We start from the raw sequence: 15,552 nt of genomic DNA on the forward strand, positions 1-15,552 counted from the left end.
GGTTTCAGCTGGTAAAATAGCAGAACATTTTCTGACATTAGAAAAAAAAGACATTTGTAATCCGAAAGCATGTCATGTCACAAGGTTTGTAATTCTTTTAAAAACAAAAATGTTTTTAAAAATAGTACATTAATGCTCATGAATAACACAAGATAGTGATTTAAAAAAATATTTTATTGCTCTATGTGTCATTGACATTTTAATGTCAGTTAATACATGTACAGTGAAAAAAAGTCACAAAAATTGTCCCTTTTATTAGTTTGTTTTGTATCTTCCCCACCCATTTTCTGTGCATTTTAAAGATATATATATATATATCTTTGTGTGTATACAGGTACACATATGTGTATGTGTTTATGCATATGAAAGAAATTCTAGATGTTTAGTATGTGAAGAAAATAAGGAAAGTAGGTCAATAACTGAGATAAAACTGCCTTTCTAGTTTTTCTATTCAAGTTTTTTCAACATCTAATCACTTGGTACACATTTTTAAAAATTAACACTTTAAAAATATTTTTGCACGTCTGATTTTTAAAATGTGTCTCTCATCTAAGCTGCATTTTTCATTTTCTCATATTTATAGAGCTTACTGTAAGGGTAAGGCCTGCCCTTTTTGAAATATATGTGAGGTCTGTGCTCTGAACCATAGTTAGTCCAATCCTGATGAATGAGACAAATAACCTTGTTTAGATAACTAAATAACTGCCAATTTTAAGATATAGTACCATAAAACGCCCTAAGTAAGAAAGTTTTAACATGTTTTCTCTGTTATGTCTAGAACCTGTCACTATGGACAAAGTTCATTATTGTGAAAGATTTATTGAACTTATGATTGATCTAGAGGTAAGAAGTGTGCGGTGACTTCTGTTGCATAATCATTAAGGAGGCTAAGATTAAGCCTGTGACTATACATGAAATATTTCTTTATCACCTCAAACTGGCCTTAGTTTGTTTGTACCTATTTCAAAATGTCTTATAGAGAAGAGAGTCATGGACATATACACACTAACAAACGTAGTAAGGTAGATAGCTAGTTGGAAGCAGCCGCATGGCACAGGGATATTGGCTTGGTGCTTTGTGACAGCCTGGAGGGGTGGGATAGGGAGGGTGGGAGGGAGGGAGACGCAAGAGGGAAGAGATATGGGAACATATGTATATGTATAACTGATTCACTTTGTTATAAAACAGAAACTAACACACCATTGTAAAGCAATTATACCCCAATAAAGATGTTAAAAAAAAAAAAAAGTGATTGACCCTTGAAGTTTTCAGATGACTGTCAAATGGCTGCATTTGTATAAAAAACATTATTTAGTGTAGTTATTAAACACGAGTCCAGCAATGGCAATTTATTTTGTATCATATTTAATACCCTTACGTAGAGTTTTAAAAAGGGCTGAAGTTGTAGATTTATGGCCATTGCTTTAATCATCTCACTTTTCTAAATGTGCCTAATATTATTGATGAAGAAAGATATAGCTGCTTGCTATAGTCAATTTTTAAAATTAAGGTTTTTAAAAAAGATTTCATGCTACTAGGTGCAAGATTTTGATACAGAGTTCAGATGCAGAGTTGGTCTAGTTCAGATTGAATTCATTTCCATTCCTTTCCTCTCGCTCTTTAATGCAGAAAATTGAAAGAAAATCTTTTCTGTTCATTCCTTATCAGGAGAGCTAGGGTGGTTTCTAGACCTGAGGATTAGAGTACTGGACTCGCAGTCATTCATGAGATCTTCATTGAGATTCCAGCTCTGCCAGTAACTATAATCTCTGAGGATCTCAGTAACCTCCCCTTTAACATGAGGGTATTTGACTAGATGAGTGGTTTCCAAACTGTGATTGTCATAGTTTCTCAGTATTGTCTTTCTGACTGTCATAGAATGATATGGGAAGAGGAAACTGAGAAAGGGATCTCCATTTAGGGTTTTCCACTCCCTTTTCCCCATTTTTAAACCTGCACACAATACATATTGGGATTTCATATAGGATTTTGTTTGCAAACTAGTGGCCAGGGTATCTGAGGTTTCTTCCAGTGCTGGATTTTATTTAGAAACATTACCACTGAATTTATTTACAGCATGGACCAGACCCTTTGCCTTGTGCAGAGTGTCTTTTGGGGGGCTGAGGGTACTTTGTATGTGATTAACACTTCTGCACTGTGTATCAGTAGACTTCACCTGTAGCTGGGAGAGCATGCAGACTTATTGCTGTGGTGATTATTTTCTTTAGGCCCTACTCCCCACAAGACGCTGGTTTAACACCATCCTGGATGACTCCCACCTTTTGGTTCACTGTTACCTTTCCAATCTTGTTCGTAGAGAAGAGGATGGCCATCTTTTTTCCCAGGTGAGCACTGGTGGATCTGAACGTATTTATTGTTTTCATTTCTAAGTCAATCTTTTCTTTCTTTGCCATGCACCTGGGAGTACTGGGGCATGGTGCAACATATATTTTGCTAAATACTGAATTGAATGATGTAAATTCCTCATTAGTCGTTTTAAAGTAAAACCAGGGCTTTCCTGGTGGCGCAGTGCTTGAGAGTCCGCCTGCCGATGCAGAGGACATGGGTTCGTGCCCCAGTCCGGGAAGATCCCACATGCCGCAGAGCGGCTGGGCCCATAAGCCATGGCCTCTGAGCCTGCGCATCCGGAGCCTGTGCTCTGCAACAGGAGAGGCCACAACAGTGAGAGGCCCGCGTACCGCCAAAAAAAAAGTTAAACCAAGTCTTAATATACAAAACGGATGCCTTCTTGTATAGGTGGCCTATACTAATTTTATATTATAACCTTTTTTTCTCTTCTGAATATTCATTTTATTAATGTAAACAGTAAAACAATTAAGCATTTTAAATTTGAGGGGATTAGGTAATTCAGATAAACGTTTTGTTAATCATATGTGATTTTATTATTGGACTAAATTATGTGTGATGTAGTCCCACATACTCATATATATTTTGATTCTATGTCAGTAACCACCGTGGACTATAATAGATGATAAGCATTACTTTCGAGTGAACTGTGCCCTAATATCATGGCTCTCTTTGCATAAGACGAGGGTGACAGAGGCAGTTGATAGTGTGGAAGTACATATACACTTAGACTGCTGCCTTGAGTTGGAAGGCAAGTGAACTTTGTTTACTGCCTTGGGTAGGAAGACACACTATTAAGGTTTCCCATTTCCTGTAGTGTCATCCAGAAGAAAAGTCTTCTAACAGACTTCTAACACTCGCCTTTCAGATCACAGCTGGAGATAAAATTTTCATGTGTGTATTTGCACACTGTCCTAAGAATTCTTTTATCTTGTATCTGTGAGCATTCCTTTTTTTCCTATTCTGTTATTAATTTTACCCAGTGATTTGTTGCATATATTAAAATACATTAAAATCCTAATATCTGGGGGGGATAAATTGGGATATTGGGATTGACACATAGACACTACTATATATAAAATAGATAACTAATAAGAACCTACTATATAGCACAGGGAACTCTACTCAATACTCTGTAATGGCCTGTATGGGAAAAGAATCTAAAAAACAGTATATATACGTATACGTATAACTGATTCACTTTGCTGTACAGCAGAAACTAGCACAACATTGTAAATCAACTATACACCAATAAAAATTAATTTAAAAAATCCTAATATCTGATCTGCCATAGATTAGAATTAAGAATAATAAAAATTGGGGGAGAATGGAGCCCCAAATTCTGTTGATTCTGTTGATACTGCCAGCACAGGGGGAAAGCAGGCCTTCTTAAAGCACCAGGAACTAAGCCAAAGAGCTTGATGGTCATGGAGACGGAAGAGAGGAATGAATAGCTTAGCTTTTCCCACCTTGCTGTTTTTTCTAATAGAAGCATAGAGAAGAGTATCTCTAATTGTGAATTGCAAAACCCTCATCAGAAAATTTTAAGTGGCATAAGACCTCAGGAGTTCCCTCTAATGGTATAGTTCTATATAGATAGATTTTTTTTTCCATTAAAATGATTGGCTTTCTTTGATTAGTTCCTTAATGTCTCTTTAGTATTGGGATTGCAGTTGAAGTTCTTTCCTGTAGAAGTAGACCATGTGTATGAAATAGACTTAACAGTTTGTTCACAAGGCATATACTTTATGCTCACATAAATAAAACACGTTTGCATATGTGCTGAAATGTTTGTTGCAATGTTTACATTCCAAAACTTTTCAGTACCTCTAAGAAGGTATGTGGATTTTATTATTTTTAATACTGTCGTATTTTTGCTTTCTTGTTCTCATGTTTACATAGTTTATTAATTTAAATGTATCCTTTCAGCTTTTGGACATGCTTAAGTTCTATACTGGTTTTGAGATTAATGATCAGACTGGAAATGCTCTGACAGAGAATGAGATGACTACGATTCACTATGATAGAATTACTTCTCTACAGGTAATTGAAATGCATTATAGCCTTTGCGTCTGCTCCGTGAAGTTGAGTCATAAATAATTTAGGTTTTATGTAGTACTAATTTAATAGTGTGTTCATCTTGAATTTTTAAAATATTGCTAATTCTGATGGATTCGTGAAAAAGAATGCTTTCTTTTATAGTTCTCAATCTTGAGACTCAGTATATTGATATTTGACACTCAAAAAATATTAGTTACTGGGCCAGTGTAGTGTGTTTAAGTATCAGTTTTATTTTATGAAAGGGTATTTCAACTTGACAAAGTATGTGTAAGTGCTTTGTACATTTTAAAGATAAACACATGTAATGGGACTGAAATTTACCAGTGCAGCTCAGATGTGCCCCAAAAGTACCTTTGTTACTATTACTGAGCACATTTTGCTCTTGAACTCAGTTTTGTCTGGTGGCAGCTTTTATTTCTCAATTTAAAGTAATTCAGTTCTTTACATTTTAAAGAGTCTTTTTTTGGGTAAAGACTCAGCCAAACTTAAGTTCAAATTGTCTTTCATAATCAGCTCAGACATGTTTTCCTGCTTTTCTCAGAACATTAGTGTTTTTGTCCTTCTGCCTCTGCCCTTGAAGTGACCACAGCGGGTGTGGTGTGTGGCTGTTCTCTTGGCCACCAGCAAGGCACAATGACTGCGCCCTTGGAGCTTGGTTGTCAGCCTACTGACAAGGCCCCAGCCCTTGTTCTTTTTTTTTTTGCGGTACGCGGGCCTCTCACCGTTGTGGCCTCTGCCATTGCGCAGGCTCAGCGGCCATGGCTCACGGGCCCAGCCGCTCCGCGGCACGTGGGATCTTCCCGGACCGGGGCACGAACCCGTGTCCCCTGCATCGGCAGACGGACTCTCAACCGCTGCACCACCAGGGAAGCCCCCCAGCCCTTGTTCTTGATGGTGCTGGAGTCCTCCTGGGAGCTGACTCGCCTTCATTTCCTAGCTCAGGCAGCTCACTTTCAGGCTTGGTTTCAGGGTCATTTTGCCATTGCCTGTAGTTGTTTCATGGCAGGCTCATCGATAACCTTGGCAACCTTCTGTGTCATCCAGTACAGAGCACGTGAAAACTTGTGGATCTTCCCAGTGCCACATGAGCATTATGGAGGACTAAGAATGTTATTTCACACATACTTAATCAAATCAGCATGATGCTGCTCTTTCTGTTTTCCTTGCAGCTTACCCCACGTTGGTTGGAGGTGTTACCCTGCGAGGTTCTCTCTTTCCAGAGTTCCAAAGTAAAGCAGGGCACAAGCACACTATGCTGTAGGCCTCTCCCTTGAGATACATCTTCATTGGGAGTTGCCCTTGAGACTTTCTTATGGTTTTGTTAGGCCAATTCTTGATCATAAAGTGTTTTGTTTTGTTCTTTCTCTTCTCCTGTCAGTGAAGCTGGCCTTCCTGGCTATTTTCCTTTATATGCAAAATACAGTTTTAGAAATCAAAAACTGAACATTGATTCTTTGTACTCTCCGGCTAGAACAATTCTGTTTTTTTCCCCATTGAATCTAATGCTTTTGAATAAGGCAGAGGTCACATATGAGAAGCATATAAGAAAGAGAATTGCATTAATTAAAAAATTTTTTTTCCATTATACAGTATATAAGTTGTAATTTATTATATTAATATGTAGGCATTAATTAATTAATTAATTCTGTTCTTTTCTAGAGAGCTGCTTTTGCACATTTCCCTGAACTCTATGATTTTGCCCTCTCAAATGTCGCAGAAGTAGATACTCGGGAATCCTTGATCAAGTTTTTTGGACCTCTTAGGTAAGGCAATATGAAAGGACAACTGAATTTTAATGTTCTTTTTTGGTTTTAGTTATTTTTGCACTACTTTAGGTGATGTTACTTGTTGCACTACTGTTTATTGAAAACTAGAGCTAGTGCTTCTCTCTAGCATTTGTTATCTTTGAGTCACTTAAATATAATTATACATCTTCTCTTTATTTTGGTAAAATTTTTATTTTTCGTAACTTTTATATTTTTCCTAGATCTCAAATTTTTTTAGAGTAGAATATAAGCTGGTATCCCATCAGTCGTAAACAACATACAACAGAAACCAGTAAATGTTCATCCTATGTGATATTAGAGGTTAGGCATAAGAAAAATTTTGCATGTTTAAAATTTATTAAATTGTAATGTTCTCTGGCATCTCTGTTAAGTATACTTTTTTGAAAATAGCAATAATAGCATACATTTATTTACTTTGTGATAGGTACTCTACTAGTATATAAATAAGTTAATTCTCAAAATATTCATGTGAGAGGAGTAGGTACCATTTTACATATAAGGTAGCCGAGGCACAGAAGAGTTGAGTACTTTGCCTGAGTCACACAGCAAGTAAGTGGCAAAGATAGGATTTTTTTTTTTTTTATAAATTTATTTTATTTTATCTTTGGCTTCGTTGGGTCTTCGTTGCTGCGCACGGGCTTTCTCTAGTTGCTTCGAGTGAGGGCTACTCTTCATTGCAGTGCACAGGCTTCTCATTGCGGTGGCTTCTCGTCACGGAGCATGGGCTCTAGACACACGGGCTTCAGTAGTTGTGCCACATGGGCTCAGTAGTTGTGGCTCATGGACTCTAGAGCGCAGGCTCAGTAGTTGTGGTGCCTGGACTTAGTTGCTCCGCGGCATGTGGGATCTTCCTGGACCAGGGCTGGAACCCGTGTCCCCCGCATTGGCAGGCGGGTTCTTAAGCACTGCGCCAACAGGGGAGCCCCAAAGATAGGATTTGAACCTAGGTAGTCTGACTTCTGAGCCCTAATTATTTTTTTTTTGAGGTATAATTGACATAAAACATTATATTAGTCTCAGGTGTATAACACAATGATTTAATATTTGTATTTATTGTGAAATTAATCACCACGAGTCTAGGTAGCATTTATCTCCATATATAGAGAACTTTTTGGTCTTGTGGTGAGAACATCTAAGATCTACTTTCTTTGCAACTTGCAAATATGCAGTACACTATTACTAATTATAGTCACCATGCTGTACAATTACATACCCATGACTTATTTATTTTATAACTGGAAGTTTGTACATTTTGATCTCCTTTACCATTTCACCCACCTTTGCCTTGGGCAACCACCAATCTGTTCCCTGTTTCTGTAAGCTTGGTTTTTTTTGGGGGGGAGGGTTGTTTTAAAATTCCACATATAAGTGACTCATTAAATTCCACATATAAGTGACCCATACAGTATTTGTCTTTCTCTTTCTGACTTATTTCAGTTAGCATAATGGCCTTAGGGTCCATCCATGTTGTTGCAAATGGCAAGATTTCATTCTTTTTTATTCTGAGCCCTAACTTTTGACCATTGTGCTCTGTTATCTCCTCATTTTCCTTAACTCTGGGGAGAATTTATGTGTAGTTAATTGGCTATTTAAACTGAAGCAAACTGAGATTGGTCTGGTCATTCATTTTCATATGAGGATATGTAATAACTTATAGTAACACACACGTCTACTTCCTTCTTTTAAATAATGGCATTGAGTTCTATTGAACAGGTCTACCATACTTTTTTTTTTTTTTTTTGCGGTACGCAGGCCTCTCACCATCGTGGCCTCTCCCGTTGCGGAGCACAGGCTCCGGACACACAGGCTCGGCAGCCATGGCTCACAGGCCTAGCTGCTCCGCAGCATGTGGGATCTTCCGAGACCGGGGCACGAACCCGTGTCCCCTGCATCAGCAGGCGGACTCTCAACCACTGCGCCACCAGGGAAGCCCTACCATACTATTTTTTAATCACTCACCTATTGACGGATCTTTAATTTAAAATTTTTTGACTATAACAAACAATTAGGCAATGAACATTCTTTTTACTTCTATTTTTAAAATTTTAGTACTGATTCCCAGAAGCAGAATGGCTGACTCAAAGGGGTTATGTGTTTAAATTTTGTTACATATTGCTAAACTATCTTCCAAAAAAATGCCAATTATACACTTACATCAATAGTGTTTAAAGATTTATTTCTCTCCCTTCCAACACTAGGTAAATTAGTTTTTCATTTTTGCCAATCCAAGGACAAAAAGATTCTCATTGTTTTACTTGCATTCTGTGATTGTATGTTACTTTCTGATTGTTATCCTTTGCTATTTTGTATTCCATTGTTTGTCATTTTATTGATTTGTTAAAATAAGGAACCTTTATATTATATATCCAGGAACCTGGATATTATTATTTTGTCTAGTTCTGTTGCAATTATTTTGTCTCAGTTTCTCCCTTTTAAACTTTGTTTATGGTATATTTTGTTATTACAGATGTTTTAAATTTTTAATCACATCTTTCAGTCTTCTTTTTAATAACAGTAACAAATGTTTTATTTTATTTATGTATTTTATTTATTTATTTATTTTGTGGTACGTGGGCCTCTCACTGTTGTGGCCTCTCCCGCTGCAGAGCACAGGCTCCGGACGTGCAGGCTCAGCGGCCATGGCTCACGGGCCTAGCCGCTCCGCGGCATGTGGGATCTTCCCGAATTGGGGCACGAACCTGTGTCCCCTGCATCGGCAGGCAGACTCTCAACCACTGCACCACCAGGGAAGCCCACAGATGTTTTATTTAGAAGGCCTTCTTCACCAAAAGATTACAAAAAATATTATATTTTTTAAGCACTTTTGTAGATTTTTTTCTTACATTTAATAGCTATATAGTCTGTCCAGGGAATTTATTTTTGTCCATAGAGCTCCTTTATACTCTTACAAATCATTGAGGATCACAAAGAACTTTTTTAATGTGGATTATAGCCATTATATTTACTACATTAGAAATTAAAAGTAGAGGAATTTTAAATATTTAATTTATTTTAAAAATCAAGTAAAATCCATTGTATCTTTCATACATATTGTTAATGAAAAATATATACTCCATAATGAAAAAAAGAATACATAGTGAGAAGAGTAGCATTGTTTTACAGTTTTGCATATCTTTTTAATGTCTGGCTTAATGAAAGACAGTTGGATTTGCAGATCTGTTGTTGGTTTCAGTTTGTTTTAAGATGTTATTTTGCCTGAAGTAAATGAAGATAATCCACTCTTACACAGAGGGAAGTTTATTTTAAAAGCTTTTTCATATTTAGGAATATTATTCTTTGATACATATCAAAACTTGACAGTTGATAGATTTCTTGAAAGTTTCGTTGTGGTATCTGAAACCATGTTAAGGAAGTCTGTGCAATTAAAGTGAATTGATTTTAAAAATGGAGAGATACACCTTGTTCATGGATGAGAGGACTCAGTTGAGGTGTGGATTCTGCCCAAATTGATCTATAGATATAATTCATTTCCAGTCAGAGTCACAGCAGGATATTTGATAGAAACTGACAAGCTTATTCTAAAACTCATATGGAAAGGCAAAGGAACTAGAATAGTCAAGACCATTTTGAAAAAAAACAAAATTGGAGAATTTCCACTACCTAATTTCAAGACTTACTATAAAGTTAAAGTAATCAAGACATTGTGGTATTGAAAACAGGGTAGACATTATAGATCACTGGAACAGGGTCAAGTTCAGGAATAGACCACACGTATACGGTTAGTTGGGTTTTGACTAAGGTGCCAAGGCAACTCAGTGGAAAAGAAATAATTTCAGCAGTGGTTCCGGACAGCCATATGCAAAGTATGAAACTTGACCCATTCCTCACATCTTATACAAAAATTAACTCAAAATGAATCATAGACCTAAATATCAAAATTAAAACTTAGGAAATATAGGAGAAAATCTTTGTGATTGTGCTTTGTGCAAAGATTTCTGTAGACACCAGGGCACGGTCTTTAAAGGAAACAACTGATAAATTGGACTTCATCAAAATTAAAAATTTCTATTTGAAAGACATTGTTAAGAGAATGAAAGACAAACCCCAAACTGGGAGAAAATATTGGCTAAATACATGTCTGATGATGGACTGGTATCTGGAAGTTTCAGAACTCAATTATAAGAAAACAGCTTAATAAAAAAAATGGCTGTAGATTTGAACAGATACTTCACCAAAGAAGATATATAGATTTCAATAAGCCTATAGAAAGGTGCCTAACATCATTAGTCATTAGGAAAAGCGAATTTAAATCATAATGAGATATCATTATGTACCTATTAGAATTGTTTATAAAAACAACAGTGTATTAACTCTTGACCAGTATGTGGAGCAAGTGTAATTCTCATACATTGCTGATGAGAATTCAAAATGGTAGTGCCACTTTGGAAAAATTTGATAGTTTCTTGCAGAAACATGTGCTTACTGTGCGATCTAGTGTTCTCACAGACATACCCAAGAGAAATGGAAACTTACATTCACAGAAAAATCTGTACAGAAATATATATAGTGGCTTTATTTATAGTTGTCAAAAACTGGAATATATAAATATGCTTCAACTGGTGAGTAAATAAACACATTGTGAAATATCCATACAATGGAATATTACTCAGCAATAAAATGGAACCAACTACAGATACACACAACAGTGTGGGTGAATCTCAAATGTATTATGCTGAGTGAAAGCTGCCAGCGTCAAAAGGCTACATAATGTATGATTCCATTTATTTGACCTTCTGGAAAAAGCAGATTTATAGAGATTGAAAACACATTAGTGGTTACCAGGGACAGGGATAGAGAGTTTGAGGGGCTTTGGGGGGTAATGAAACTGTATTTGAGTGGTTGAAAGCTGTCAGGTAAGTAGTGGCAAATGCAAGTTTTTCAAAATTTCAGTTTTTCACTCTGAAATTCAAATTTTATCTTTGGCAACGTATACTGTCAGTTATTTTCCTTGAAGTTAGGTTTATTTTGTTCAGATTTTTTGCTGTTATTCAACTCTGAATAACTAGTTTGTCAGTCGTTTTGACAAACATTCTTTTTACACAAGTAAAAATTGTGTGCAAAATGTGTACTTCCCACTCTGTCACACAGATTTTTTAAAAAACAGATACTCAAGTCCAAATTTAATAACCTTAATAATTTTTTACTCTTTCATCAAGGACATTTTTAAACAAAACTGGTGGGGGTTTTTTTGTTTGTTTTAATAACTGTGTCACAGTGAGGAATGCTGGGACCACTTATTGTACTGGTTGGTGCCACTGCCTTGATCCATGCCACCAGTTTTACCCATTATCGCACTGTCACTGTATATGTAAAGACAGTGAGAAAAAAACTTAATAATGTCTTGGTATTAATATGAAAAAGTATTGTCCTTGTAGCTTCCCTGAAACAATCTTGGGGACCATGAGAGGTTTGCAGAAGACAATTTGAGAATTCTGTATTAGGGGTTTAACTCTTTGCTGATTTCATATATTTGTTGCTTGTGTCATAAGATTATATTTTCTACATAAAAATTTTTAAGCCATCTGTAAAATTATGTTTCAAAAATGAATTAAATTGTAATAAAATATTCTGATCTGAATATTCTTTATTCTGCAGTTCAAATACACTCCACCAGGTGGCATCATACCTCTGCTTGTTACCAACTCTTCCTAAAGGTGAAGACACGACTTTTGATAAAGAATTTCTTCTAGAATTGTTGGTAAATATTAATGTTCTTTGAATTTTGCATGTGGTTTTCCCTACTTTTTTGAATCATTCTTAAAGATGTAGGTTGGTACAGATTTTTTTCTGGGCTAAAAAATTGGTAGGTGATGCCTACTTGTTTGGGAACTATATCATCATTTGATTTTGTCAGATTTCTTTTTCATCTCTTAGATTTCTTTTTTCAAGTCTCTTACCTCTTAAAACTGCTTTATAGGATGGATTTGTTCCATCAGATATTTACGAGCAACATCTGTGTCAGGCACTGGATTCAAGCACTGGGGATACAGAGATGGCCGACACTGTTCCTGCCTTTAAGAGATCACAGTTATACCTACACACACACATACACACACACACACACACACACACACACACACACACAGATATCTATTTATCTGTTTATTTTTAAGTTATTATTTAAATATAGTACCTTGAATATTAAGCCATACCTTTCACTAGAGAGCTCAGGAATGTTTAAAAATAGAAAAAGTTATTACCGACTTAGTGGTTTAAGAATTCTAAGGGATTTCTCAAGCATTTTGGGAAATGAGTATTAGTTTGAGCATCAGCTCTTAAACTAATACTTTTTTGTCTGAGGTTTTATTTTTTTTAGTACAGTTTCAGGTTCATAGCAAAACTGAGGGGAAGGGATGTACTTTATTTTTTAAACTTCCGTGAGATATTTCATAAAGTGGATGAGTATTTAACCATACGCCACTATGAATATCTAGGTTGTTTGCATGCTCACTAGTACAAATAATGATGCAGTCTTAATATATGCCTCTTTGTGCCCATATGTGGACATTTAGGAGAGGTACCCAGAAGTGAAATTATTTGATGTGCTTATTTAAAAGATAAAAGATGCAGCCAAACTGTCCTCCAAAAGCTGTATGTTCCCATCAACAGTGTATTAAAGTATGTCTCCTTAAGCTTTTTTCGGCATTGGTTGCTGAGTCGCCTCAATTTTGCCAGTCTCATGGGTTAACAAAAACTTTTTTGTTTGCTGACTGCTATAAGGTTGAGTTGTCTTTTATACGTTTCAGACATTTTTTATGCCTATACAAATGTACACTGCATGGATTTGTAAATACATTTTTTTACACATATGGAACAATAATGGGCACATGTTTTTGTAACATATTTCAAGCTAATACTTCTAATACAGGGTATAAAATACAGTTCCTTACTGTAGAGAGGAAGATAATATGCTTATTTTGGGGTAGTAACAGGAAACTATTTGTAGCAGGTGTTTTAAGCCTGGTGACAGGTGTTTAAGTGCCATTTGGAGAGAAATCCTTGGGAAGGGTTTTAAATTAACTCAAGTATAGAAAATACTTTTTTATCGATATATTTACTTGCATGAAATGTATGTCTTGGGTCACTATCTTTCCCTTCCTTCTTACAAATCACTTTTTGTTGTCTCTGACTACAAGTGCTTTCTAAAAATTCCTTGTCCTGTTTTCTGATAATGTAAAATCTTCTCTGGTAAGTCAGGTTTTGGAGATTAATAATAAATCCTTACTATAGAAAGAAATGGGGACTTTTCCAGGAACCTTTCTAATGGAAAATAGGTTTGAGTATAAAGTTGATCCTATCTATGCTTTTTAGGGTCTTATAGCTAAGACTTCATCCTTAAAATTTAAATAGTTACTTGAAAAGAAAACAGTTTTAAAAATTTATAGTACTACAGCATTATCTTTCATTTCCTCCCCCTCTTAAAGGAGTTTTTCAGGCTTTGGAATCTTCTAATATCCAACCAAATATGATTAAAAAATTCAACTATGCATATTGTTTAGATGATATCACACTGTCTTCTTTCCTAAAACAATACTATCTCTACTGAAAAGAACGTGACACATTTTTCAAATATATCATTATTTTGGCATCTCTTAATTAGGTAACAAACTTACTTCTGTATTTGAGGTAGATCACTGTAGTATTAACAATGGAGGGGTACATAGAGAACATCAAGTACAACTCTCTCGTTTTACAAAGAAGACTGAGGCCAAGTTATTAGTAAACTTATCCAGATTATTTAGCTAGTTAGTACAAGAATGAAAACTGTAACCTAGGACTTAGGGCTCCCATTTTTTTTTTCTTACATTGGTGAATGCTGTGTTGCTGTGGGTTTTAAGGTCTTGGCATGTGCCAGACACTTTGACATTATTTTACAATATTCCACTTCATTTTCATAAGAAACCTAAGAAGGGAGTGACATTTTAATCTGCTTTACTGAAAAGGAAACTAAAATCAGGGAGTTTGAAGTAACTTGCCCAGCTTTCACATAGCCCATAAGTAGAGGTGCTAGGTGTTGAACTCAGATCTGTCTGATTCCAAAGTCCATCACAATCAGTACCTCTTTCTTCTTTGATTTGTGGAGAACATGAAAAAAGGAAAAAAAAATCTCTTGTTAAGTGCTACAATAACTCAAAGACATGAAACTTCTCATTCCATACTTTGTGTTGAATTTCTCCATAAATTATTTTGATTGAAAAAAGATACTTCTGACTTTCTTTCTAAACCTGTTTCCTTTAGGTATCTCGTCATGAGCGTCGAATTTCTCAGATTCAGCAGTTGAACCAGATGCCTTTGTATCCAACCGAGAAAATCATATGGGATGAAAATATTGTCCCAACTGAGTACTATTCTGGGGAAGGTATGGTAACGAAGTACAGTATTCAGATGTAACATGAAACTTAGTTTAGAATTCATCATATATAACTGAACATACTCCTATCTGCTATATACATTAGGGTAATTTTCTGGTACCTTCAAGTTCAACTTTAGAAGCTAGAAACTATTCAGTGTTTTGAATGCTTAACATTAAGGATTTTTATTAAATTTAAGCATTGCCTAATGAAATGTGTGTTTGTGTGTGTGTGTGTATCATCCTGTATAAAATGTGCCCGTAAAGCTGTGTGTTCAGGAGACCTAATAATACAAGAAGTGTAGCTTTCATTATGTCACTGTAGCAGGCTTTATTTGGTAGTGTTTTATTTTTCAAAGCCTTTTCTAGAGGTTCTTTTGAATTCCTTGTAGAGCCAGCTAATGACCTTCAAAAGAAAGACATTGTCATTAGTTAAGATAAACCCTTAGTTTTGACCCAGAGTAGTATTGCCTAGTATGTTCATCTCCCTCTTTCAACAGATTTGTTTCTAAATGCTTATCCTCTAATGATGAGAATTTGCCACAATTGAGTATATGCCAAAGTGCATTCTGACACATTTTGAAGGCATATTTCAAAAAAAAATTTCTGGAGGTTTTTTGAACAACAGTGTCATGATTAGTAGAGATGTGGCTATTTTAAAGAGATCACCAATATAGGTATTGGTATATTTATTTAAAAGAAAATTGTCTCTTCAGAGTCATATCCTAGAGCCATAATTCCAATAAACCCAGTGCACTAAAATTGTACTAGATTTCAGAATAATCAGTCTTCATATCTTTTTATATTCTGACAGTGATTAATGCATTGCTTTCTCACTTTTCTAATTTGTTCATACTAAAAGCATTTGTGATCATATATGTATGAATAACACTTAAGAATATTTTGTCTTTTTAATGAAAAGTTTGTGTCCTTGAAAATGTAAACAGTCTTATATCTAGCTTTTGG

At 35.6% G+C, this 15,552-nt stretch overlaps 1 protein-coding gene across 6 annotated transcripts in view; it reads left to right on the forward strand.

The window, feature by feature from the left end:
- Positions 1–15,552, forward strand: part of AQR (aquarius intron-binding spliceosomal factor) — a 123,187-nt gene that overhangs the window by 25,474 nt on the left and 82,161 nt on the right. For all 6 annotated transcript variants that reach the window (XR_007475324.1, XR_007475326.1, XR_007475325.1 and 3 more), the window contains 6 exons: positions 779–843; positions 2,229–2,345; positions 4,297–4,410; positions 6,088–6,191; positions 11,832–11,934; positions 14,475–14,595. Coding sequence is in view for 3 of the 6 variants with exons in the window: in XM_049705477.1 (XP_049561434.1) it covers positions 779–843; positions 2,229–2,345; positions 4,297–4,410; positions 6,088–6,191; positions 11,832–11,934; positions 14,475–14,595 (624 nt within the window). In the remaining 3 variants the exon portion in view is untranslated. The remainder of the gene's footprint in view (positions 1–778; positions 844–2,228; positions 2,346–4,296; positions 4,411–6,087; positions 6,192–11,831; positions 11,935–14,474; positions 14,596–15,552) is intronic.

This window comes from Orcinus orca, chromosome 2 (genome assembly GCF_937001465.1).
Source record: "Orcinus orca chromosome 2, mOrcOrc1.1, whole genome shotgun sequence".
NCBI classification, from domain to species: Eukaryota; Metazoa; Chordata; class Mammalia; order Artiodactyla; family Delphinidae; genus Orcinus; species Orcinus orca.